At 38.5% G+C, this 23,660-nt stretch overlaps 2 protein-coding genes across 7 annotated transcripts; both read right to left on the bottom strand.

The window, feature by feature from the left end:
* Positions 1 to 314: 314 nt before the first annotated feature.
* LOC111598151 (proline dehydrogenase 1, mitochondrial) lies at positions 315 to 8,613 on the bottom strand. Of its 4 annotated transcripts, none has more exons than XM_023313232.2 (12): positions 7,881 to 8,613; positions 5,449 to 5,570; positions 4,247 to 4,333; positions 3,995 to 4,179; positions 2,704 to 2,739; positions 2,290 to 2,354; positions 2,019 to 2,197; positions 1,381 to 1,555; positions 1,144 to 1,305; positions 892 to 1,083; positions 647 to 824; positions 315 to 579 (listed from the first exon to the last, which is right to left on the bottom strand). In XM_023313232.2, the coding sequence occupies exons 1-12, from the start codon at positions 8,358 to 8,360 to the stop codon at positions 374 to 376; spliced, it is 2,067 nt and encodes a 688-aa protein (XP_023169000.1). In that variant the 5' UTR covers positions 8,361 to 8,613; the 3' UTR covers positions 315 to 373. The 4 variants fall into 4 exon arrangements, with proteins under 4 accessions (XP_023169000.1, XP_023168999.1, XP_023169001.1 ...); XM_023313231.2 differs by lacking the exon at positions 5,449 to 5,570 and adding an exon at positions 4,658 to 4,779 and having other exon boundaries at positions 374 to 579; XM_023313233.2 differs by lacking the exon at positions 2,704 to 2,739 and having other exon boundaries at positions 374 to 579.
* Positions 8,614 to 12,113: 3,500 nt separating this feature from the next.
* On the bottom strand, positions 12,114 to 22,473 carry LOC111598149 (translation factor waclaw, mitochondrial-like). Of its 3 annotated transcripts, none has more exons than XM_023313228.2 (4): positions 18,116 to 18,200; positions 14,840 to 16,011; positions 14,682 to 14,763; positions 12,114 to 13,938 (listed from the first exon to the last, which is right to left on the bottom strand). In XM_023313228.2, exons 2-4 carry the CDS (start codon positions 15,934 to 15,936, stop codon positions 12,640 to 12,642), a joined length of 2,478 nt encoding a protein of 825 aa, XP_023168996.2. In that variant the 5' UTR covers positions 15,937 to 16,011; positions 18,116 to 18,200; the 3' UTR covers positions 12,114 to 12,639. The 3 variants fall into 3 exon arrangements, with proteins under 3 accessions (XP_023168996.2, XP_023168994.2, XP_023168997.2); XM_023313226.2 differs by lacking the exon at positions 18,116 to 18,200 and adding an exon at positions 16,814 to 16,912; XM_023313229.2 differs by lacking the exons at positions 12,114 to 13,938; positions 14,682 to 14,763; positions 18,116 to 18,200 and adding exons at positions 20,225 to 20,372; positions 20,428 to 21,849; positions 21,905 to 22,473 and having other exon boundaries at positions 15,936 to 16,011.
* Between the last annotated feature and the right edge of the window lie 1,187 nt (positions 22,474 to 23,660).

Raw genomic sequence — 23,660 nt, 5'->3', positions numbered from 1 at the left:
ACTACTCCGTTTCAAAGTGAGTGTATGTTTGTGTATGTTATGTGTGTGTGTTTGTGAGTGTGTGTTTGTGTGTGTGTTTGTGTGTGTGTGTTTGTGTGTGTGTGTTTGTGTGTGTGTGTTTGTGTGTGTGTGTTTGTATGTCGCTTTATCGTCAATATACTCAATTGTAATGTTCTACAAAACAAGTATCTATACATATATATATATACATATATAAATATATAAATATATATATATATACGTATATATATACACATCCTCATCTATATCTATCTATATATATATATATATATATATACACATATCTATGTATACATATATACACATATATAATGGATGGCGTGTCTTTCTATAAGCTGATGTTTCGTCCACTTTAGATGGGCACATAGTTGCCCTTCGGCGTATAGAAGAGCTGACCCCTGAACAGACGACGACGTATTTCACTTAGAAGCAATCGTTTCTCCTTCTTGATCTTCTTAAGAACACCTTTGTTCTCTTGAGCACGGCGCGACAAATATGGCAGCACCTCTTCAACGGGTCCATAAGGTATATACTTGTACGCCGAGTAACCTGCTTGGCCTGTTTGGGAATAATATAAGATAAGCAATAATGATGACAAGATACCATTCCGTAAATATGTATTTACCCAGTGGGAAAGTAATGTAATCACACATGCCCAATAATTGACCGAAGCATATGACCTTATCCTCTGGCGAAATACCAATCGATTTCATATTTTCGATGGCAAAGCGAACCGTATCCTCATTGTGAGAAGCAACCATAATACCAATTTTTCGAGCATCCTGGCCGCAATCCTTCAGAACCTGCAGAAAGAAAGGCATTTAAATCCAATTGAAATCGAAGCGAAGCTAAGCTAATCCAGACTCTTGCCTTTATGCGACGCAGACATTCGGCCAAGGTCTTGTGGTACATCTCGGTCGTAGCCTCGTAGTTGGGATTTACTGGATCGGCATATCCCAACGCCTGAGCCCGAGCACGCTCCTGATCCATATAAGCGCCTCGCACCAGCTTGGCACCAAAGTAGAAACCCTGTCGACTTGCCTGTTCCAAATCTGTGACCACCTACAAATATAAAAGCATTACTCTCAGGACTAGCTCAACTGATGCTTTTGCTTCTTTTACCTCACGGAATGTCTCACGCAAGTAACACTGATAGGTATTGAATACTATGGCCTTGTTCTTGTTGTATTTACGCATCATTTCCAACGTGATGCGTGTTATAGCTGGCTGGAAATATGTTTGCTCCGCATCAACCATAATGCGGACATCCAGCTCAGCGGCAGTCTAAAGAATATGTTGAGATATTTCAATTGGCATCTAAGCAAATGTTAATTGTATATCTCATATAGTTTAGCTCACCTTTACAATTGTGTTTAGACGACGTATCATGTTTCTAAACATCTCTTCTTCTTTGGGCGATATTTGTGAGATCAATCGACGCATTTGACCAGTCAGTGGATCGGGCACACGAAATGTTTCGCTCAACTGGGAGTTCTCATCAACAATGCCTGACCAGGGGAACAGGTGCAATATGCTAAATTACGCCAATAGACAGAAGACAGACCATTTTAGTTATAAAACATATAATAATGAGTAAGAGTCCTCTAGGCGGAAGTGCCCGACTAGCATATACCCTGGACACTGAGCTGATCTGCTATGCTATAATTTTAAAAAATATGTGGATTCATTAAAGGAACCTCACAATAAATTTCTTCAAGTTACGTCTAAAAAAATGAAAAAATTAAAATAAAATGATCGATTTTTATCGAAAACGGGAGTTTTCGAAGTCGTGTGGTACACGAAGTCGTGTGGTACACAGGGATAGAGACAGACAGCTATTACTAGATCGACTCAGTCCGTTTTCCTGGTCAAGAATAAACTGGGTTTAGGGTATACTGCTGGTATACTAAATAATAGTTCAAATTGTCTTAAAAACTTTTCCGTATCGATTAGCTTTAAAAATATAGAGCTCAGCAAGTCTGTGACAGTTAACGCACCCCTCCTTATCAGACGTGACATTCTGTAAGAACTGCTGCACATCCTTGTTGTCGCCAACGCTTGCATAATACTTCTCGAGATCCTTGATGGTCTTATGATGGGTCAACACGTTGCCCTGACCGCCGACAAGTGCCTCCATATATTTACGTGTGCGCATTATGACCTCCGACAGTTGTAACTAAATGAGTTTAAAAATAAAAATGCAATTAGTTATATAGCTAGCAATTAGATGATATATACATATATGTATGTATGTATGTGAACACTCACCAGCAACTGGGGACGGCCGAGGGCAGTTAGCTTGATGGCTGTGATGCCTGTTCCGAAGGTGGCGCCTGTTGCGTATTTGGTTCGGAAATGAGAAGCATTCGAAAGGTGAGTGAGTGAGTGGAAGGTGAGCAAAGGCAATACGACTAAAGGCGTGGCACACTGTGCCAATCAGCCTTAACTACATGCAATTGATACACTACACAAATAGACATACACAGAGACACACACGTACACACATAGCTACAGCGTTTACACAATATACGCAACATAAAACGAATGCAAACAAAAGCAAACTAAAAATAACAAACAAAGCAAATACCAAATATCAAATACGAGATTTTGGTTTTGAGTTTCGAGTTTTCAATTATTTCGAATTTTTTCTTAGTCTTTCAAATGTTAGTTAAAACCTCTTACCGTCGGGTGCAGGACGTGGATCTTTGGCATCGTCATCTGCCCCATACACACACACACACACAGACATACGCACGAGCGCACACACACACATTAGATTTTTTGAGGTTAGTTTAAATTCCACAACGTTTCGTTAAGTTAATGCATTGATTTTTCAAAGGTTAGTTCAAATCCCATTGATTGTGTTAATCGATTTTGACATAGAGGGAGCGAGAGTTAGGCGGCGATTCGTTTCGTTTCATTTCGTTTCGTTTCGGTTTGTTTAGTTTTTTGTTCACGTTATTTCAAGTGAGAAAGAAAAATGCAAAATCAAAATTTAATGATTACAATTATTGCAAATATACAAAAAAAAAGTCAGCTAGAGGAAAAATAAATTAATTCAAAATAAAGAAAGCTTTTGATGGAGAAAAGTGCCGTAAACCTGACTGTTCCAAATATATCGTAATCCTATATGGTACACATAATATATATATATATATATATATATATATATGTAAAACCAGTTGATCAGCACACCGCAATGAATCAAAAAGCTCTCACGATTAAACACAAAGCATTTCTTCCCTGATTCATTACCGGCTTTTCGCATTCCGTGACTAAAATAATTCGACTGAATTATTTGGCAATTAAGTGAACTTGATAATATTCTCTTGATTAAGTCGTTTGTTCAACTCTCACCTTAGTGCGGAACATTCGAATGCAAATATTTGTTGGCAGAAGGCAATCACAATTACAATCAGAAAGAGGAGCATTGAAATGAAGCGTTTGCTCGTGAATTGTGAGCTCAGCCACAAAGGGGAACATTGGAATTGATGCATTGGCCAGCATTTTGTTGAGGAAACATTGTGTGCAAGCTGTATGCCTAATCATAGAGGGGAATAAGATGAAACATTGGAATGAAACACTTAATTTGGAATGGAATACCACAACGCGGCAGTTTTTCCTACTAATTTGCTAATAAATGCTCTGCATGGAACATTGGTATTGAAACAGTTGTGCACATCCTGACCCTTTAACAATTTTCCCCTAACTTTGTTTGTCTAGCCTTGAAATGTGAATAGCTCTAAATAGTATTGAAATATCAATTTACGTAATTAACCTCATCTTCTAGTCAAATAATAAATGATATATGTAAAGCGAAAAAGACGACGATTATGATGTACGATGATGATGATTATGATAATGATTAGAAAATCAAAATCGATAACACTGGGTGCACAAGGAGGATTGTACAGCACATGCACTTAAGACTCTTACTCCTATTTATATGGTTTTTAGGTAGGGTAGAGCTTACCTGAAACAGCTTCCAGACACTTGATGAAGATTTCCATGTTTCGCTCACAGGTCGCTTCGTTTAGATAGAAATAGGTACGAGCACTGCTCACCTTATAGCGACGATCGGCGAAAGATTTATCCACATGATATTGAGGCAATGCACCAGCATCCTTTTCATTATCACCCGCACTTGACACAGAAGATCTGCAATCAATTAGGAAATATGATTTAAGTGGAGCGCTTCAAGTGCGGTGGAAATTGTTAAACGTACTCAACTTCACGCTTCTCAGCTTCTTCCTGAGTGATGTCCTCTTCGACGGAATAATCCAGGATGGGCTTAACGCCAAAGGAGCGAAGTCTGCGAGCGGCATATTAGTTAGGAGCGAAGACAAATAGTCAAAGATAGAAAGAGCATTAGAAATGCGGCTTGTAACAGAGCAAAAATAACATGAAAATGGGCTTTTTATTAGGGCATGTGTAAAGCATTTTCGTATCGCTGTGAGTGGGGGTGTGGCAAAGCAACGTGCCACATGCAACATGCTGCGACGAAAATTTCGCATTAGTTGGTTAGTTAATTTGGCGTTTATTGTAGTGCTCGAGTTTGATTGCATTTTTTGGTTATAATGACAGTTGTTAAGGGTTATCGTTATCGATTATGATTAAAGTAAAACGATTTTAGCACCTCTCAAGGGCGGGGACAATCGTGTGGCGATTCTCGCCGGCCACAAAATGTCCGTAGAAAGTGGATTTCATCAGCATCACAAACAGCTTGCTGCCCAGCACGCTGCGAGCGATTTTTAAGAGCTATCGATTTCAATCGTTTATCGGTTGTCGTTATCGATGAGACCACATCGTTTAATTCGATTATTTTTTAGGAGGATGAAACGTAAACCATTGTTTATCGGTTGCATCAATCGTTATCATTACAGTAACGTAGGTTATTTTAATTGATCGTTTATTGGTTGTGGTTATCGATAAAAACATTGCGTTTTATCGGTTTTTTGTGATGGTGCATCGTTAATCGCACATGATTATCGACAGTGCAGGTACATATCGATTATTTGAAAAGGAAATAAGTGCAGCGATGAGATAATCAGGAACAGCGCGATTGTTTTATAAAACATAAACAAACAAAAAACGCAGCACATCGTTAATCGTTTATAATTATCGATAATTTTGTAGTAATGTTGATCGAAAAAGGTAATCGATAACAATACAGCAATAAAAAGCGCAAGTATCGTTAAATTGATTTTTTTAATGGAACATGCGTAAAATTTTTTATCGGTTGAAATAATCGATAACCATAAAATTGCATTGATTGTAATTTAATAAGCATATTTTTGTTTAGGTTTTGATTGTTTTTTTTTTTTTGTTCGCATAGCGCAACAGCAAAGCAAAAGTAGAGAGGAAGAAAAAGAAAAGAAAAAGAGAAAAATATGACGTTAGTGGGTTCTATAATCGTTATACAATTACCTTTCCAAGGTGGGTATTATCTTGATCTGATCCTCGCCAGCGACAAAATGGCCATAGAATGTTGCCTTCATTAATGCTGTAAATAATCTTTTACCCAACATTTTGTTTGTCCATTTCATAAGCTGCGATATTTTTGTTTTTTGTTTTAGACGAAATTTTAAAGATTTGTTTTCGTTTTTATATATTGATATAATTATATATATATATATATCTATTGCTTTCTTTCTTTCTGTTTTCGTATGTATATATATTGGTTTTTAGAATAAAACAAAATATAAAAAAATAGCGAGAGAAAGTCGCAAAAGCGAGAAAAATATCGCATATCAAAAAGAACTCAGTTTCTACACGCAAAACAAAATTGAACAGGAACAACACAACTATTGCTCACTCCTTCGCACACATATGTGCGACATTTGGGCAAAGATCGAGACAGCCAAAATTCAAATTATCTGTCACTCTCTCGCTCTCTCGTTTTTAAAGCAACATAAATCATTTGGAATGCCGCCAAAGTCACATGCTAGAGAGCAGCGGCAAAGAGCGAGAGCGCAAAATAAAAATAAATAACAACAACAAGATCGTGTCAAGGCCAAATGTCGTGACACAGCACAATGCGAACGAACTATACGGCGAATATTAAAAAAGAACAGGCAAAGGCTGCGAGAGAGAATGGGACGGGGTAAGGTGGTTAAAGCTTGCTTGTTGAGCTAAGTGAGCGCTTTCTATTGTTATTCAATTCCTAAAAGTCAGCTGCCAACGTAGCTCATAACATTAAAAAAAGTACAAATTAAATATCGAAGCTTTTTATTTTGATGGGCACGTGTGATGAACTGAACGGACCGGTTGACAAGCAAACTTTTTAAAGGAGGAGAGAAATAATAGCCAAATTAAGCAGCAATAAGCTTCTGTATGTATATGTATGTGTGTGCCAGTACTTTTTAAAAACCGGTTATATAAAAATTGGCAACGTTGCTCCAAGCGCTTTTTTTGTGTGTTTAGTGAACAACTAGCACAGGTGTTCACTTTTGAGCTGTGACACCTTGTCACGAGACCTGCCGAATATATTGCCCACAGACATGAAAATAAAAATAGAATAGCACCCATCAAAACATAAAAGAAAAAAAAGCAACAACAATTACCATGGCTATTAAGTTGCCAACAAATACACACACACTCACATATGCAGCGCTGCAATTACTGCAATTCATGTTAATCAATTTTCCATTTAATCGATCAAACCACAAATTGTATAACAATAATCGATATTCAAATACGTCTGCAAAATATAGGCGAAAAAGACACACCTACACTCAAACCTACGCCTTAATATAACAGTAAGTATAACAGTGAGCGAACGACGAGATATCTGACGTAGCAGCGCTGCTTGCAGCAACTAACGCGTCTCGTTGGCTTTTTTGATTGGCGCACTTTTGGGGGCCTGCCTGTTAAGTTTTTACATATAAACACACAAACTTGTGAGTCTGTCTATGTGTGTGTGTGTGACTGGCCGACCGCCGAACTGACTGACGCAACTGGCGTCTGGTTGGCTGGCCGCGTAGTAAACAGCAGCGGCCTCCAACAAGGTCATAAAAATGCATTTGATTTGCGCGCTCGTTGAGTCACACTAAACATTCATTTACACACGCTGCGCATCCCCTTTATACACATCCAGGCACCCACACAATCCAATTGAGATGGCAATTAGAGCTGCATTCACACAAATATGTGCAATATCACTAAAAAGTAGCGAGCCAAAGAGAGAGCAAGAGGGCGAGAATGGGCAGGAAGACAAGGCAGCTGGCTCAGCAGGTATGACAAATGGCAATACCGAAATAGACTAAAAACAACAAAAGAGAGAGAGTGCGGGAAGAGAAAAATGAGAAAAAGAAACTAAATATAAGAATAGCACACAGGGGGAAATGTGTGCTAATGAGCATAACATAAGCTTGGGAACTTCTGATGACTCTGTGTCTGTTGTTGATAATAGCAAGAATGCTGAGAGGATATGCGGTTAACTGAAAGCTGAGCTCAAGCTTTATAGCAAACTACGACTGTGCTACATTTGATGAGCGGAGAGTTTTGTAGATGTCACACATTTCAATAAGTACGGAGAGAACTGATTTACCGATAATACTAGAAAAATGGAAGATTGAAGTTAAGCTGCACTTTTGATCAAGAGCGACAAAATGACAAACTGATACGAATATCTTCAAGATATACGAATTCCAATTAGAAGATATGCATTATTAGGAATTCATATGTATTACTTGCGAAGTAAGGGAATGACTTGACCGTAAATTGATAGGATATTAAACTATATAGAACAAGTGCAGAGGTTAAGATCAAAACTATAGTGAACAAATAAAAATGAATAAAAACAAGATACTATTCTCTAAAAAGAAGATATAAAGGAGATTTTCATTAAGTCCACTTACCGTCATATTATGCTCAACAATCTTTTCGCTGGTGCAGATCATGTAGACCAAATAGGCGCGTGTCAGCTCCCATGTTGTTTTGCTCTTAAATGCCGCAATTGGATCGTTAAAGCTAACGTCGAGCGGGTCACGCTGTGGCTTGACACCCTCCTGCTTTGATTGGACGTGCTGCGTCCTATCAACGACTGACACCTGCGCCTGCTTGTCCTGCGCTGCTGAGTGCAGACAGCGAACGTCACTCAACAACGAATTCTGCCAGTGCAACACAGCACTTTTACTGGCGTTGGCGCCGGTACATGATGTATGTAAACTTCTTTTAAGGCAACTTACGCCGTTGCCGTTGACATTGTTGTAATAATATTCGGTTACTCCCCCCAAAAAACCGTTTCGGCTGCCGCTACAGAAGCTGCCTGCGCTGCGACAATAGTAAGCGAATTTAAATGTTGTGCGTGATGCGTTCCAGGAACGAAGTTGAGCCATTACAGAGCGAATTGGTTGCTGTTGGGCTCTTAAGCAGATGAGTTACAACTCCTCGTGTGCGAGAGATACAGATAGGTAGAATCGAGAGAATAAGCGAATCGGGCAATCGTTTCTCTTCGCTGTTTTCGCCTTGGTTCGTAGCACACTTTATACCAATTTTTAATCACGTTTCGCTTTTCTTATTCTTGATGTTGCTGCTGCTGCTGCGACTGATGCTGTTACTCAGCTGTTTTTGTATATTTTGTTCTTGCTTTTGCTTTTGCTTTTGCATGCGCAATACTTTTTGTTGATTTGGAGCTTTCTTCCTCTCTGTAAAAAGATGTCCATTATGTTATACAATAATTTAGAAAAAAAAAACAAAAAAGGGAAGAAACAGCAATAGAGAGCGCGCGATAGAGTGAGAGAAAGAGAGGAAAGAGGTTAGAGAGAACACAAAGCACATATGTATAAATTTGACACAGCTAGTGCTCACACAGGCAGACAGGCGTACACACACACACACGCACGCCGCACACGAACACTTAACAATGTGCACAAAATTAAATTAAAAATTTTAAATTTTAGTTGTTCAGCTTCTACTTGAATTACTGACGTTATGTTGTTTCTCAGTTGTGTACCTGCTTTATTAATTTTTATTTGATTTTCCCGTGTTGCTCTGATTCTACTTTATTTATTTTTTACTTCGTTCTTCGTTTCCACACTACTTACGACTAAACGTTCGTCCACGGCAAAAGCACAATTCCAACTGTCAAGACGACAACGGCGAAATTGCTACCGAAGGCGCAATGACCCGAACCAACACACGAGCGTGGCCACACGAGTGAACGACAGGCACTCAGGCAGTAAAGCAGAGAGGCCATTCATCCTGCGCTCGATTACATAATAGTTGCGCCCACGCTGAACTTTGTTCTGATACGTGACGTCACATTGCCTCCGCTGGCGAATCACGGCGAAAGAGGCCAATTGAGGACGGCGACTTTGATTGGGGGGCCTTGATTTTGTATTGTTTATTTTTGCCAGGCCGTTCTTTAATTTAAATTAATATGCGCCACAAGTGTTGACCACGACAATGACAAATGCCAAGCACTAATTGGTGTTAATTTAAAAACGTGCAGCCAAAATAACCCCAAACCCCCTTATAACTACACAATGGTTCTCGCAACGGGGCACCGGCGACGGCGAATATGTGATTGCTTCTTTTAATTTATTAGCGTTACGCTAAACGCACACCAGACGAGACGCATTCGCCGCAGTCGTCGCAATCAAATAATATCAAACTTAGCGGGTTTCAATCGCACACAGATTTCATTTCACTTAATTATTGTGAGATGAGAGAAACAGCCGTGTCGAGGTAACGTGTGGTGAATACAGCAAATAAAAATTGCGGCGACAATTGGGCAAAAGTGCAAAATCATCAAAAGAAACTTTTTTTTGGTAACTAGAATTTCTTCTATGCCGTCTATCTCACTCCCACAAATGTTCCGACAATGTTTTCATGGATTTGATTATATAACCGTTGCGTGCTCTACTCTACTACACGGATAGAGATCCTTACATGACGCATATATTCATGCATATGTATGTGTATGTATGCACATACACACCCACACAATATGGGCACACACAATTCGCCCGTTGTCTATTTCGCCGCCTTTGCAATTTCTCTATTTATTTTCATTTATATGCATGCTTATGCCATTTGGATGCTCTATTTTTTTCTTTGCTCAAACAGCACTTGTCAGTACATATGTACATACATATAACGGATTGGTATGTACATATAAATGTACATATGTATGTATTAAGCACACTCAATTTTTATAGCAACTTTTAAAAATTCGATAACTGTAGTTTAAGGCAAGAATGGCAAGACTGCATAGGATGCAGTGATAAACAAAAAATAGACAACTAACGCAAAGTTGCCATTAGTGCATACCTTAGAAAACACAAATTTGAAGTTTTCTTTCTTATTGGTTTATTTTGTTATTCGTCGTGTTGCTGTTGCACGTTTGCGTGTTCCATTTGCAACGGTAACAACTGTGAGGGTCTGAATACGCGCACCAACTAAATTAAGGCCAACATTGAAGCGAAACTGCTAGCGAAAGCTCACGCGAAGCTTGCGAATGGGTCAAAACCGATACCGAAACCGAAACCGCGTGTAGAACAACAGTCGCAGCGAATGTGAGCTAAAGCAGCAATGGCGGCATTGTCAGCTGTTTGTTGTTTTTGCTATCGATGTTAATGTTGTTCTTGCCTTCATCTTGCTGTATTTGCTATGCACGTGAGGGCTAGCAAGTGCACGTAAATCACGCGCTCGCCATTTTATTTGTTACAAAAACAAAATCCTCGCATATTTCAGCCAATTGCAATGCAGTCGCTTATCTACGCAGTAGACGGTTGGCTGAGAATACAGTCTTATCTTTCATATTTTTATACATATATATATATATACACATCCACATACACACGCACACGTACACACACATACATACAAGAACAAATACGCAGGGCCGGCTAATCGTTGACTGCGTCTGTTGTTGCTTTTATGCTCTACGCACTAGAGTTGTTTCAAATTGTTCTGAGGAAGTTCATTTGAGTCGATAATTATATTCAAAAGAACGAACGAGCAGAACGAATGATAGTGCACCTTAATGAGAATTGACTTTCTGCTCATTCAACGAACTACAATGTACAACACTTCAAGTCCAAGCGCGCATTCATAGTGCGATAATTATCGATAAATACAACATTTAAATTGAAAATTTAAGTTTTTTATGAATATATATTTTATGTATATGTATATGTGTTGCATAATGGTTCCACTTTCACAATAATAGATAATAGATAATAAATTATAGCTACTAGTTGTATTAGAAATAATAATAATATTAATTAACAGTTATTTAAGCGCAGAACGTGTGCATACAGATATATATATATATCTTATTGATTTTCTCTTTTTTTTTTGTAAAAGTGTTGCTGTAGCAGGAAAAAAAACTTAACAAATCGAGCAACTTAACAAAATCGAATGCAAAATATATATAGTTCAATTGAAACTACGCGACGAATAACAAAACAAAATATAATTATAAAAAAAAAAACAAATATTTGATCTAAAACATTTTTGCGCTCTGTATCTACCTTTAACATATTGCGTGCCTATAGATGGGTGTGTGTGTGTGTTTACATAATATTATTGACTAAATTGTAGATCAACGAATGTCTATTTACTCTCTTCTAATGCCGCATATTCTCTCGATTTACAGCTACAGGCACGTATATATCATCATTATCATTATCATCATTATCAAAGCAAATAAAACAATAACAATTACTATATATATATTTATATACAGCATTTGACAGCTAATTAGAAACGTATTCTTTGTTTCATTCACATATTTTAAATATGTTTGTATATATATATATCTTTATATATATACTCCACATTTTATATCTTATATTACACTGATTGTTTTATGGAATATATATATATATATATATATATATATATATATATATATATATATATATATATATATATATATATATATATATATATATATATATATATATATATATATATATATATATATATTATATTATCTTACATTATTTTTATCTTTTCATTTTTGCACGTTTTTCAGCTTGAAGCTAATAACTATTTCTTTATTTTTTTATTATTTTATTTATTTATTTTTTTATTATTTTATTTATTTATTTTTTTATTAATTTAAATTTCATTTACCTTTCTTTATTTATTTAGTTCTTTTTTTTAATTTGATTATTTTTGATTATCTAATTGTTTTTAATTTTAGCGAAATACCTCGTTCGCAGTGCTGAACGCAGCTAAAAAGTTAGCAGCATTTTAAACATGACTTTAAAAATGTAAAATTTCGCGTCTGCGATGACTTTTAAACTGCACTTTTGCGTTAATACGAATTGTTGAACATTTTTGACTCGATCTTATGTCGGGGGTTTTTAAAATTTTACCTAAGATGTTTCAATTTTTTTGCAAAATAAAAGCAGCAACCATTCGCTTAGTTGTTTCTAATTAGTTGTCAATGGCTGTTAGTATAACTATGCGTAAGTACAGTCACAACAAAAATATTCTGCTATGAACTGCTTTAACAGCGAACTGCATTACAGCAACAGTTGCTGCTGCAGTAGATGTTGCTGCTACAGTTGATGCATTTGCCATAGATTTAGCTGCTGCAGATGGTCCTGCTTCTTGTTGGAACAGTTAAAGTTGTTGGTGTTGTTGCTGCTGCTGCTGCTGTTAGTTGGTTTTGGTCAGCTCCGTACGATTCGCGGCCACTTCGGCCAGGATGAGTAGATCTGAGGTAGTGGTCACATCGTAACCGATTTGCTCGTAAGCGGAAAAAGTTGACGACGAAGACGAGGATAGCGGCGAGGCAGCGACAGTTGCTGATGTCGCTGTTGCTGAAGTTGCAGCGGTTGTTGCGGGCTGTGCGCGCGTTTGATTAAAATAATAACAGCCATTGATTGTCAGCGGCAATATGGAGGCTACCTCCTGCTCTATGGCGCTGACATCGCGACGTGTAATGCTCTCCTTGCGAGCCTTTCTCTTCTGGCTGCCCACGGCAGCAGCAGCAGCAGATGCTGTTGTTGTGCTGCCAACTGCTGCAGCTGCAACTGTTGCTGTTGCAGATGCTGTTGCTATGCCAGATGCTGTTGCTGATGTGCTATTGCAGTGGCTACTGCTGTTGCTGTTGCTGTTGCGTTGTTTCTTGCTACTGCTGAATTTCTTCTTCTTTTTGGTGCTTCTCTTACGTTGCAAATACGCATCCAGGCTAAGGGCTGGCAACTCCTTAATTTTCTCCTCTAAATCAAACTCATTGGCATCGCAATTACTGTGTCTATTGGGCGTGGCACGCATTGTTGCCTCCAGCTGCAATAGTTGCCCATCAACTGCAACTGTTGCTGCTGTTGATGCTGCTATTGGCGATATGGGCGGCGTATTGCTGTTGCCATCGATGATGCTGTTGCTATTACTGTTGCTATTGCTGTTGCTATTGTTGCTGCCGCCGCTGTTGAGGCGACATTTGCTCTTCTTGGCTATGGCCGCCAGTTGGCCCGAATTGAATAGCTCCTGATAGATTTTGCCCTTGCAGCTACGTGATGTTTTAAACTTCTTGGTGGGTGTGCTTGCTCCTCGATCCTCTTCTTCGCTTGAATTGCTTGCACTATCCATAGAGCGTTTATTGCTAATGTTGCTGCTGTTGTTGCTGGGCATGTGCGCGCTCATGAACTGCGTCGTCTCGCTGAGCGCCTGCTGCAACGCATAATCCTTATCCTGAACGCTGCTCGCATTGCTGCTCAATAAAACCTTAAGTTCACCCATCTGCGTCTCGTCTGCAAATTTGAATAGATTGCGACGCAACATGTGTGCCACTTCAGTGGGTTGCCAGGGAAGCGGCTGTTGCATGTGTTGCTGCTCTTCATTTGGATGTCCGGTTGCCGTATTGCTGGGACGCGTGGCTAGCGTGCGCAACGGCGGAGCTGGCAATTTGTACCATTTAAAATTTGGATTGGCATTGAAGAAGGCATCCTTGTTCTGTAAATATTTGGAAAAAGTCAAATTAAATGATCTATGAATCAAAAAGACAGAGAGAGCAACATAGAGAGTGAGAAAGAAATACATGTTCTTAACAATATTCGAGTCAGTGCTGCCCAATCGGTAGCTAGACAGCGCTATCTTTGTTGTTAGCTTTTTTCAAACTAAAGCAAAGTTTGTGATTCAAGATGTGAGAATCTAAAAAGATGTTCGCATTATGCTTAAATAAGTAAAGTAATTATTTTTAGCCAGACTTACAGCTGTCGCTTATAATTCATATATATTTGTCTATATTTTGGATTTTGTCAACACAAATTCTATTTTTTTTTATTATATATTCAAATTGCAATTGGCATTTTTAGCATGTTTGCCAGATTGTCTGCCTCAATTATTAGTAGCATCAAAGAATTTAAAGTTTTTAATTAAGAAGTTTTGACAAAGCTTACTAAGCTAATGTACGCTTACATTTATTTAAAAAAGACATTAAGTGCAAAAGAAAGATACAGCATAAGGCTGCTTTCCTTAAGTTATATGTTCCATGTAAAATTATTTGAATCCAAAAGTAGGTTGCCAGACTTTATAGTTGTAATTACAACTCTAACTTAGGTTGTCAAAAATTTCAGCTAAGCTGTGAAGTAGAACCAATAAACATTTCGCGAACTGCTACAGCATACGAAATTTAAGCAGCACAATTTGTAGTGAACCATTAACTATGTTGCAAAACATCATATTGAATCACTCACTTGTTGCGCCAGATCGGTAAAGCACTGCTTCTCCTGCTCATCTAGTGCGGCCCACCAGTCGCCGAGTATTTTCGTAATTGCTCTGTTGAATACATTAAGGATTTTTTAGGTTTTTTTATGTTTATGTATTTTGAGTGCCATAGAGTTGCCACACTTACCGATTCTCTAGCGATTTGTAGCGCTCCTTGACAATGGCGCGATGCCTTTTACAAAATATAAGAAATGCATTCATGGGTCGACGAGCATGATGCTCCGGTCGCAGATTATCCTGATCGACCTTTGAAACCAACTGTTGCTGTTCCGATCCCTGTTCTTTTGCTGCTGCTAATGTGGCAGTTTCGGCGGTCGTTGCTATCGCTGCTGCATTTGCTGCTGTCGGTGTTACAGTGACAACATCTACTTCGACATGCTCCTCGGAATCTTCATCATTTAGATTGTTAGGCACATTGACACGGTTTTGTTTGTTTAATTTACGCAATGTTGCTACCTCCTCCTCATCGTCATCGTCATCAGCATCATCGAAATCGTCGTCTTCATCATCTTCCAGCTCATCACTGCTGCTGCTGTGTAGATGGGGATGATGTTGCTGATTATGGTGACGATGATACTGTTGCTGATGCTGCAGCTTGGCATAGTTGTGCACATCCTCGATTTGGCGAAAGGCATTTTCTTGGTCTTCAGTTCTTTGTTTTTGTTGTTGCTGCTGCTGTTGTTGTTGCGGTGGCATTGTCCAGCCATCTAAGACACTTTTGGCTAATGCTGTTGTTGTTGTTGCAATCTTCTGCTGCATGTTATTGTTGTTATTGTTGTTGGACTGTAGATTGACATGTTTAAACTGCGAATCTTTGGTGCTTGTTGCTGAGGTATTTGCTTTGCTGGGCAAAATGAGTACTGCGCTTCGCTTTTGTTGCTGTTGCTGTTTCTTTTGTTGTTGCTGTTGTTGTTGTGGATAAGTCATTAAATAATGCTTTGCTTCAACTTCGCTTTGTGTTATTTTAAACATTTTCGCAGTGGTAGTCGCTGTCACAGCTGTTGCTGCTATTGTTGTTGTTGTTGCTGTTGCTGGGGTGGCACTGCTGATTAAGTTGTGGCTTTTGTGCTCATTTTCTGTTGCTGGCACAATTTTACTGCTACTGCTGTTGCTGTTAGTGCTGTTGTTGCTATTGCTTTTGTTGTTGTAATTAAAATGCAGCTTAATTGTAGCAGCAGCCGCAGCACCTGCGCCCGCACCTGCCACACTAAAACTGTTGATCATTTTTTATGTGAACAAAAACGCGCCGCGTCGCGTCCTGCTATATTGCATGGATTTTTGTTTTTGGTATTGTTGCGCCTGCAAATAAATAACCTAGTATAAGCAACAATTTAAAATAGGAATTTCACAAATGCATGTCACAGTGTTCGTATATGAGTGCATGTATGTATGGTTGCGATATTGTATACGTGTGCGCACATATGACAGCGCTACCAATGTAGCTTAAAATTGTTAAACATCTGGCAGCTCTGTTCGGGCTTTGCTCGGTTGTTTACAAAATAAAATACCTAGAGTGGGTGGCATACGAACGATAAAGAGAGCGAGACCGCGAGAGGAATGGTAGCGCAAGAGCAAGCACACATATGATATTTGCAAGCTCTCGTTCACTTTGTGGTTGTGCGTGTGCGCCAACCACTAACAACAACACGTATCAGCTGTGTACGTTTGACGTAAATATGCACAAATGTGTGTGCGTATGTGTTTGCCATTGGCACTGACGCGCCCGTTAGTCGCACAACAAAAATAACACATAAATACACATACAAATATTTTAAGTTTTCACTAAATATGATGAGAAATATATCAACAAAAACAAACGACGACGAAGAATACATGTTGATCAATCTATATTGATATAAATTTAATTAACTCTCACTCTCTCTTTCATTGCAAGCTTTCAGCAAAATACAAATGTTAATATGTATGAACAAAGCAGGAATATATGTACATATTTATGTACATAAACGTATGTATGTAACTGGCGCACGGACAAACAATCGAAAACGTCAGATATATGTATGAAAACACATATATATATGTATTACTTGCATAAATATAATACACATACATATACGCACATATGAAGAAAAACAAAACTCACAACTGTTAAAAAAAACGACAACGGGGGAAAACAGCAAAACGACAACTACGCAGCGCGAAAACCGAAGTTTCCAATTGTATGAAATATTTTTCAACACTGACAACAATGTCAAACACTGGCTGCCAGCTAACCAATTATTGCGAATAACTGTTAAGATGAATTTGGGGCTGGTGACTGCCTAGTTTAACACATGTTAATTAATTATTAACATTATTTGCATTTTTTTTGTTTGTTGCTCACTTTTGCTAATTCTATGACTATTGCACAATTTGCTAACTATATTTTGTTGTATTCCTTTATGTGGCTGTCTGCACTACTGTCGGATTTCATATAACAAAAACAAAAAGAAAAAACTACTGTGAACAGTGCTACGTGTACAGCTGTGTAAGCGTATGTGTGTGTGTGAGAGCGAGAGTGCGAATGCGCGCAGTTTCTTTATGTGTGTGCGAGAGATGCCGATGCCGCTGATTTGCCTTTTCTGTTTTCGTTACGATTACTTTGAACTTGGTTGTGATTGTGTGTGTGGGTGTGCAAGAGACGCACTGCGCTTAAAGCGCTGTTGTGTGAACGGCAAGTATTTGTGTATTTCATTTGGGATTCCATCTCCATCTAAACAGTGTTGCCACTTGACGCATTTGCACTGTCAAAAGTGCAGCCACAGCTGTCAGCTGTTACACCGTTGCTGTCTGTATTTGTTGTTGTTGGTTCATTTGTACACGGTCAAGGCCAAAGCGTCGTCGGAGCAACCATTGATGAGACGTTGGTGCCAGACGCGAGGATTGGGGGTGTTTCGTGGCGCCGCGTCGTAACCTTCAAACAAGTTCTCGTTCTAAATGCGCTTCTAGGTTAGGTTTCGCTTAGCTAAATATTGAAGAGGCGTAAGACGGGAGGCTGAGTGTTCCTCTTAAGTGCAACAATTTGTATGCATATATAAATATATAAATATATATATATTTCTGTAATAATTTGCAGTTTTTTAATATTTTTATTTAAAAACGCAGCGCAATATACAGTTGTGTGTATATAAATATATACATACAGTTCCATATTTACATATATACGTACGTACACTTATACATATGTGGAAGCAACTTAGACTCACACACACACTCGCACAGAACAGCTGATGACGTTTGTTATTTTGTTCGCGCTGATTATTTTGCAAATAAAACGGCAAAGCAAAACGAAAAACAAAATGTCGTTGAGTTTTATTTTGGCGTTTGTTAAATGAAAACTTCAACACTGAATCGGCGCATTAATTAAAGAACCATTTACAATTTTTCAATAATAAAATAAATTTACTTTGAATTTCACCAATAATTAATCGGTGAATCGAAATCGCAATCAAACTCGTACTGCTCTTGTTTAATTTAATTTCAATGTTGATGATGTCAAATGAGAATGAAAACTGACTGTTTTTGTGTGTTGTACGGACAGTGGCATCGACGACGACGACGGCGACGGCGGCAGAGAAACGGTCGTCGTTGTCATTGCCTCTGTTTCGTTCAATTGAGCGCAGCAGCAACAGCAATAACAACGAAAATGTATTTATTTTTTGTTTTTGTTTTTGCCTTTGCTTGTGTGTTTGTGCGCCTAATACAATCGCACAAACAAATAAGCCCGGAGACTCTCATTTTTGTTCTCTCTCGTTTTACGTGTTTTGCGCAAGTTTTGTTTTTGTTCTTGTTGCTGGCAACTCTCTGGCACTTGCGTGTGGGGCTCAGACTCAGCTGTTTGACTGTCTGTTACTGCTGTTCATTCTCTTCTTCTTCATCGTGTTGTTGTTGATGGAAAATCGTGTGCAGCTGATTTTCATATGTAAATTGAAAAAAACAGGAAGAATTTTCATATTCTCCGTAAACAAAACGATACTGGCGTATCTGGGGGATTTTCTCTCAGCTGCAATATACAGACATAGACATATTGCAACAAGTACAATTTGTTTTTCTCTATATTGGTATACAGGCGTGTGTGTATACAGGAATGTGTGAGTGTCCAATTCTCTTTCCCTTTTGAGTTTTTGGCAAATTGGAAGCTTCTGCTATTGCATAATCAATTTTAACAATTTTTGCTCGGTTTGTTTGCATTTGCATTTGCCCAGCGTTGCCTACACCAAAGCAGAGCAGAAGCAACCGCAACAACAATGTTATTGTTTTCAAGGTCACATACACATGCACAGTCCGCATTGTCCCCAAACACCCACTGGCCATCATCAGTTGAGTTCAATTGTTTGTGTCTTATACCGTTCGTTTCTTCTCTGTACTCGCACGCCTCGCTCGATTGTTGCGCTCTCACAAACAAAACTTGCCGGGAGCAATACACAAGCTTTCAAACTTGCTATCTCACATACCATATACTTACATACATACATCCATTTTTATATTTATATATGTATACACATATATGAATATATATATATACAAGTGTGAGTGTGTGCATGCGTGTTTGCGTTTTTGTTTGTAGAGCGCAGTCTACGGTAGGATACCGTTATGCATTGATTGTATGCGTATGCGTGTTAGTTTTCAGGGTCAGGGAAATTCGATTTTTATGTCGTTGTCGTTGAAAAAACCTCAATTAAAGACAATGACAGAACAATCAGATTTTTAAAGTCCAAAAATGACACTTAAATAACGTAAAAGTTAACGAACTATTCTAAGTACACTGAAGGCAATGAGTGCTCGACTAGTAGATACCTTAAATCATTTAACGATCCGCCTTCATTCTTCATACGTCCACCAAAAATCATAAATCATATGACAATAAATGGTGCTAAGGTCTTTGCACTTTAATCCCTTGAACTTTAACCAACAATTGTCGAATTATTGTATACTATTTTTTAATTTGATTTAATTTTCGTAGGAAAAAAATTGGACTTAATTGTACTTAATAAATTAATTAAGCAATTCATAAATTTCAAAATTTTAAGCACATAAATAATTAATAAAGAATCGGTTTAGCAATGACAGTGCAAAGTCTAAAAAGGGCATTTATTGACACATGTACATATGTACACGTATGTAGAAATGTATATACATATGAATGTGAGTGAATAAAAACCGATATGTATGCAAACACGCAGACATGTATATGCTGCATATATGCAGAAATAAATAATCATGAATATATGTATGTATACGCCTCTCACGCATACAAATATCTATGCTTTCTTGTTTTTATTTTTATTTCAAGACAAAAGAGCATACAAAATGATAAGACGGTCAGCGTGATCGACTTGAGCCAAAAGACTGAGAGAGAGGAAGTGGGTGTTTGGTGGAATAATTTGTTTTGGCAGCGATAAGCGAGAGGGCATAACAAAAAAATATATATATAAATTAAAATGATATCGATAACACATGAGCAGCAGCAGTATCAACAGCAGCAGCAGTTGCATCAGCATCCCATCTCACTCACCCGAACTGCAGTTGACATGCATTTAGCGTTTGAGCACATCGATAAACGTTTCGTGAGGCACGCGAATATTGGCAAACATGCGCATCTTCTTTTTGCCCTCCGCCTGTTGCTTGAGCAGCTTCATACGTCGTGTCACATCGCCGCCATACTATCGATAAATAGAGTCAAAGTTTTGCTATTTTTATAGTAGTATGGCAACTCACCAGCTTTGCTGTTACATCCTTCCGATAGGCTTTAATAGTTTCGCGCGCAAGTACTTTGCTGCCCACGCACGCTTGTATGGCAATCTGTACCATCTGCTTCGGTATGAGATCCTTCAGTTTGTGCACCATTTGACGTGCCACACCGGTGGCCTTGCTGACATGCACAATGCGGCATAACTCCTCGATGGGCCGGCCATTTAAATGTATATCAAGGCGCACAAGTTGAGTGAGATGATAGCCATGATCTTCATAGCTGAAGCTGGCATAGCCAGAGCTAAGGGATTTTAGGCGATCATGGAAATCCAATATGATTTCGCTCAACGGCAGGACATACTTCATCAATATGCGCGATTCATCGATATTAACAGAACTCTGCTGGAGACCGCGTCGCTCCACACACAATCCAATCACCTGACCCACATATTCAGTGGGCGTTATGATGGTTCCCAAAACAAGCGGCTCGTAGTACTCCTCAATGTTGATCGGCTCCGGTAGCAGTGCCGCATTCGATATATCAAGTGTGTCCTTACCATGCTGTTTGATCAGCTTTGGATTGCGTAGAACAATTCGATATGTTACGGAGGGGGCGGTTATAATGGGTTCAGCGCCATGTTCCTGCTCCAGACGCTGGCAGAAGACCTCCATGTGCAGCAGTCCGAGAAAGCCAAGACGCCAACCCTGGCCTAGTGCTGGACTCGAGTCCACATTGACTGTCACTGCCGAATCGTTTAGCACCATTTTATCAATGGCGTTGCGGAGAGCGACGTGCTTGGACTGATCCGCAGGGAAGACGCCCGCAAACACAATCGGTTGTTGTGGTCGATAGCTGCCAGCAGCTACAGCTGTCTGATGCTTCAGATGTATGGTGTCACCTATGATGGACTCCTTACTATTGCGCATATTGCAAGCTACGAGGCCCACCTGGCCGGCCAACAAACTTTGTACAGCGCACTCAGCTGGGCGAAGTACGGACAAACTTTTTGTGGGATACATCTTTTTGGTGGCCAGCGACTGTATGTCTTGGCCCACATTTAGCTGCCCGTTTAGCACATAAATAAGATTGAGTGCGCCGCGGAATTTGTCGAACCAACTGTCAAAGATTAACGCACGAAATTCACTCTCGCGCTGCACATTCGGTGGTGGTATTGTCTCAATGACACGCTCCAATACCTGGGCAACACCTGTGCCCAGTTTCGCCGAAACACGTAATACGCTGGCTGGGTCGATACCAAATAACAATTCCATATCCTTTGCTACCTGGTCAGGCTGAGCGTGCTTGATATCTATCTTATTTAGCACCGGTACAATGGCCAGCTGTCGCTGCTTGGCCAGATGAAAGTTGGCCACAGTCTGCGCTTGCACACCATGGCAAGCATCTACAAGGAGAATGACACCATCACAGGCGGCCAACGAACGAGATACCTGCAAGATGAAAGACGATTAATAACAGCATAAATAAGTCAAGCCAACAATGCACCTCATTGGAGAAATCCACATGGCCAGGCGTATCAATTAGGTTTAGCAAATATAGCTCCTTTTTATACTTGTAGAATATGGAAGCTGTTTGGGCTTTGACAGTGATGCCACGCTCTCGCTCCACTTGCAAGCTGTCGAGCACTTGATTTTGTCCAGCGTTGCGAGCAATAGCGCCTGTCAACTCGAGCACACGATCCGCTAGAGTGCTTTTGCCATGATCCACGTGGGCAATGATACTGAAGTTACGAATACGCTTGACGGGCATTCGACTAAACTCCTGCAGCAGTGCATCTTGCGATAAATTGGTTGCTGCATCAGCCTCAGTAGCCGCCTTGGCCTTCGCCTCTGCATTGGTTTTGCTCTCCAATTGAACGAAGGTCGTGACAAGCGTGCGGCGCTTCCATGTGCCCAGGCCAGTTGGTTGCAACAATTTGCAGCATATCGTTTTGTACATTTTCTTATGTATTTTCTTCTTTTCAACACATTTTATTTTTTTCTCCTGTCAACTATAAATATACCGGCACATTTTGTAGATGTTACCGCACAACATGTGAGTTAAATGTGCGGGGCTGTCAACTTATTTCAAATAAGGCTGATAAACAGTTCAGCGTATGCAACTGCACTGTATTCACAATAGCTTCTATTTAGTATTTTTACGCATAGGTGGCAACGCTATCAGCCGTTTGACCATATTAAGTTTAAATTAAATATTTATTAGTTAAAGGTATTAAAGACCAGCGACAAAGAATACTAATCTTATAATATTAATAACAGTTTTTGTGTATTCAATTAAGTCTTGACTTAAGTAAAAATCGAACTGAATGTGCTTAACATTTTGGAGTCCATTTAAATTCCTTAAAAAAGCAATTACTTTTTAAATAAGTTGTGAACGCAAATATTTTTAGAAATTGTATAAAAAGCATATAATATATATATATATTTATAGAGGAATATGTTAAAGATTTAAATTGTTCATATACAGGACAATAAGGATTTGTTTTAGCTTGAGCTTTAAAATTATTAAGCGATTGCATATTGTGGATTTTACATGTAAGTAAAAATTTAATACATAATACAAAATATTTAAAGTATACACGATAAAAATACAAAATAAATGTACATACGATAGATTAAGTTGGTATATATACATATATGTATATATATTAGCTCAATAGTTTAACGCTCAACTGAATTACTTAACTTTAGTTATGAATAAACATTTTACGCGCTTCTCAAATAATTAAGTAATTGAAAAGTTTTAATATAACACGTTTACAGTCTATCAACAGATCGTTCATTGTTATATTTTACTTCTTTCTTACTATCTTGAGACTAATAAACATATCAATCATTTTAACATCGGCAGAATTTGTTTGTTTTTGTTTTAACTTAAGCTTAAATGCGTTACAGCGTACAAATATAATTTAAAAAAATTACACATAATTCAAATTTTTAATATCGAAGACGTGTTCGTCTAAATACATAATAGGAATACAGTTTGTTAATCATGTTCATTTCTTGATCTTTTCATTATCTTAGGAGTGATATGAAGTGTGTCTATATGTTCGTTTGTATGTATGGTGTGTGTGTGTGTGGTTCAAATGCCTTGAGATTAAGTTTTCCAGTTTCAAATTGGAGCTTAGCTTGCAAATTGTTTGTGGAATTTGCAAAACACATATGTAATATAAAACATCTATTTATATATATATATATATATATGTTTATATATATATATATATTAGTTATATGTCTGACAC

Source organism: Drosophila hydei, unplaced genomic scaffold, assembly GCF_003285905.1.
Source record: "Drosophila hydei strain 15085-1641.00,03,60 unplaced genomic scaffold, DhydRS2 tig00000090-arrow-arrow-pilon, whole genome shotgun sequence".
Taxonomy (NCBI): domain Eukaryota; kingdom Metazoa; phylum Arthropoda; class Insecta; order Diptera; family Drosophilidae; genus Drosophila; species Drosophila hydei.
Note: the sequence above shows the minus strand (reverse complement) of the source record. Positions and strands in the feature narration are given on the sequence as shown.

Bases quoted from the DNA above. Each gene is read 5' to 3' on its own strand.
- LOC111598149 (XM_023313228.2), bottom strand. From the start codon at position 15,936: ATGATCAACAGTTTTAGTGTGGCAGGTGCGGGCGCAGGTGCTGCGGCT. The intron at 14,764-14,839 runs GTAAGTGTGGCA...TGTATTCAACAG, and splicing joins TACAAATCGCTAGAGAATCG to AGCAATTACGAAAATACTCG. The intron at 13,939-14,681 runs GTGAGTGATTCA...AAATATTTACAG, and splicing joins TTACCGATCTGGCGCAACAA to AACAAGGATGCCTTCTTCAA.
- LOC111598151 (XM_023313232.2), bottom strand. From the start codon at position 8,360: ATGGCTCAACTTCGTTCCTGGAACGCATCACGCACAACATTTAAATTC. The intron at 1,306-1,380 runs GTGAGCTAAACT...CATATTCTTTAG, and splicing joins GTCTAAACACAATTGTAAAG to ACTGCCGCTGAGCTGGATGT. The intron at 580-646 runs GTAAATACATAT...ATTCCCAAACAG, and splicing joins TTACATTACTTTCCCACTGG to GCCAAGCAGGTTACTCGGCG.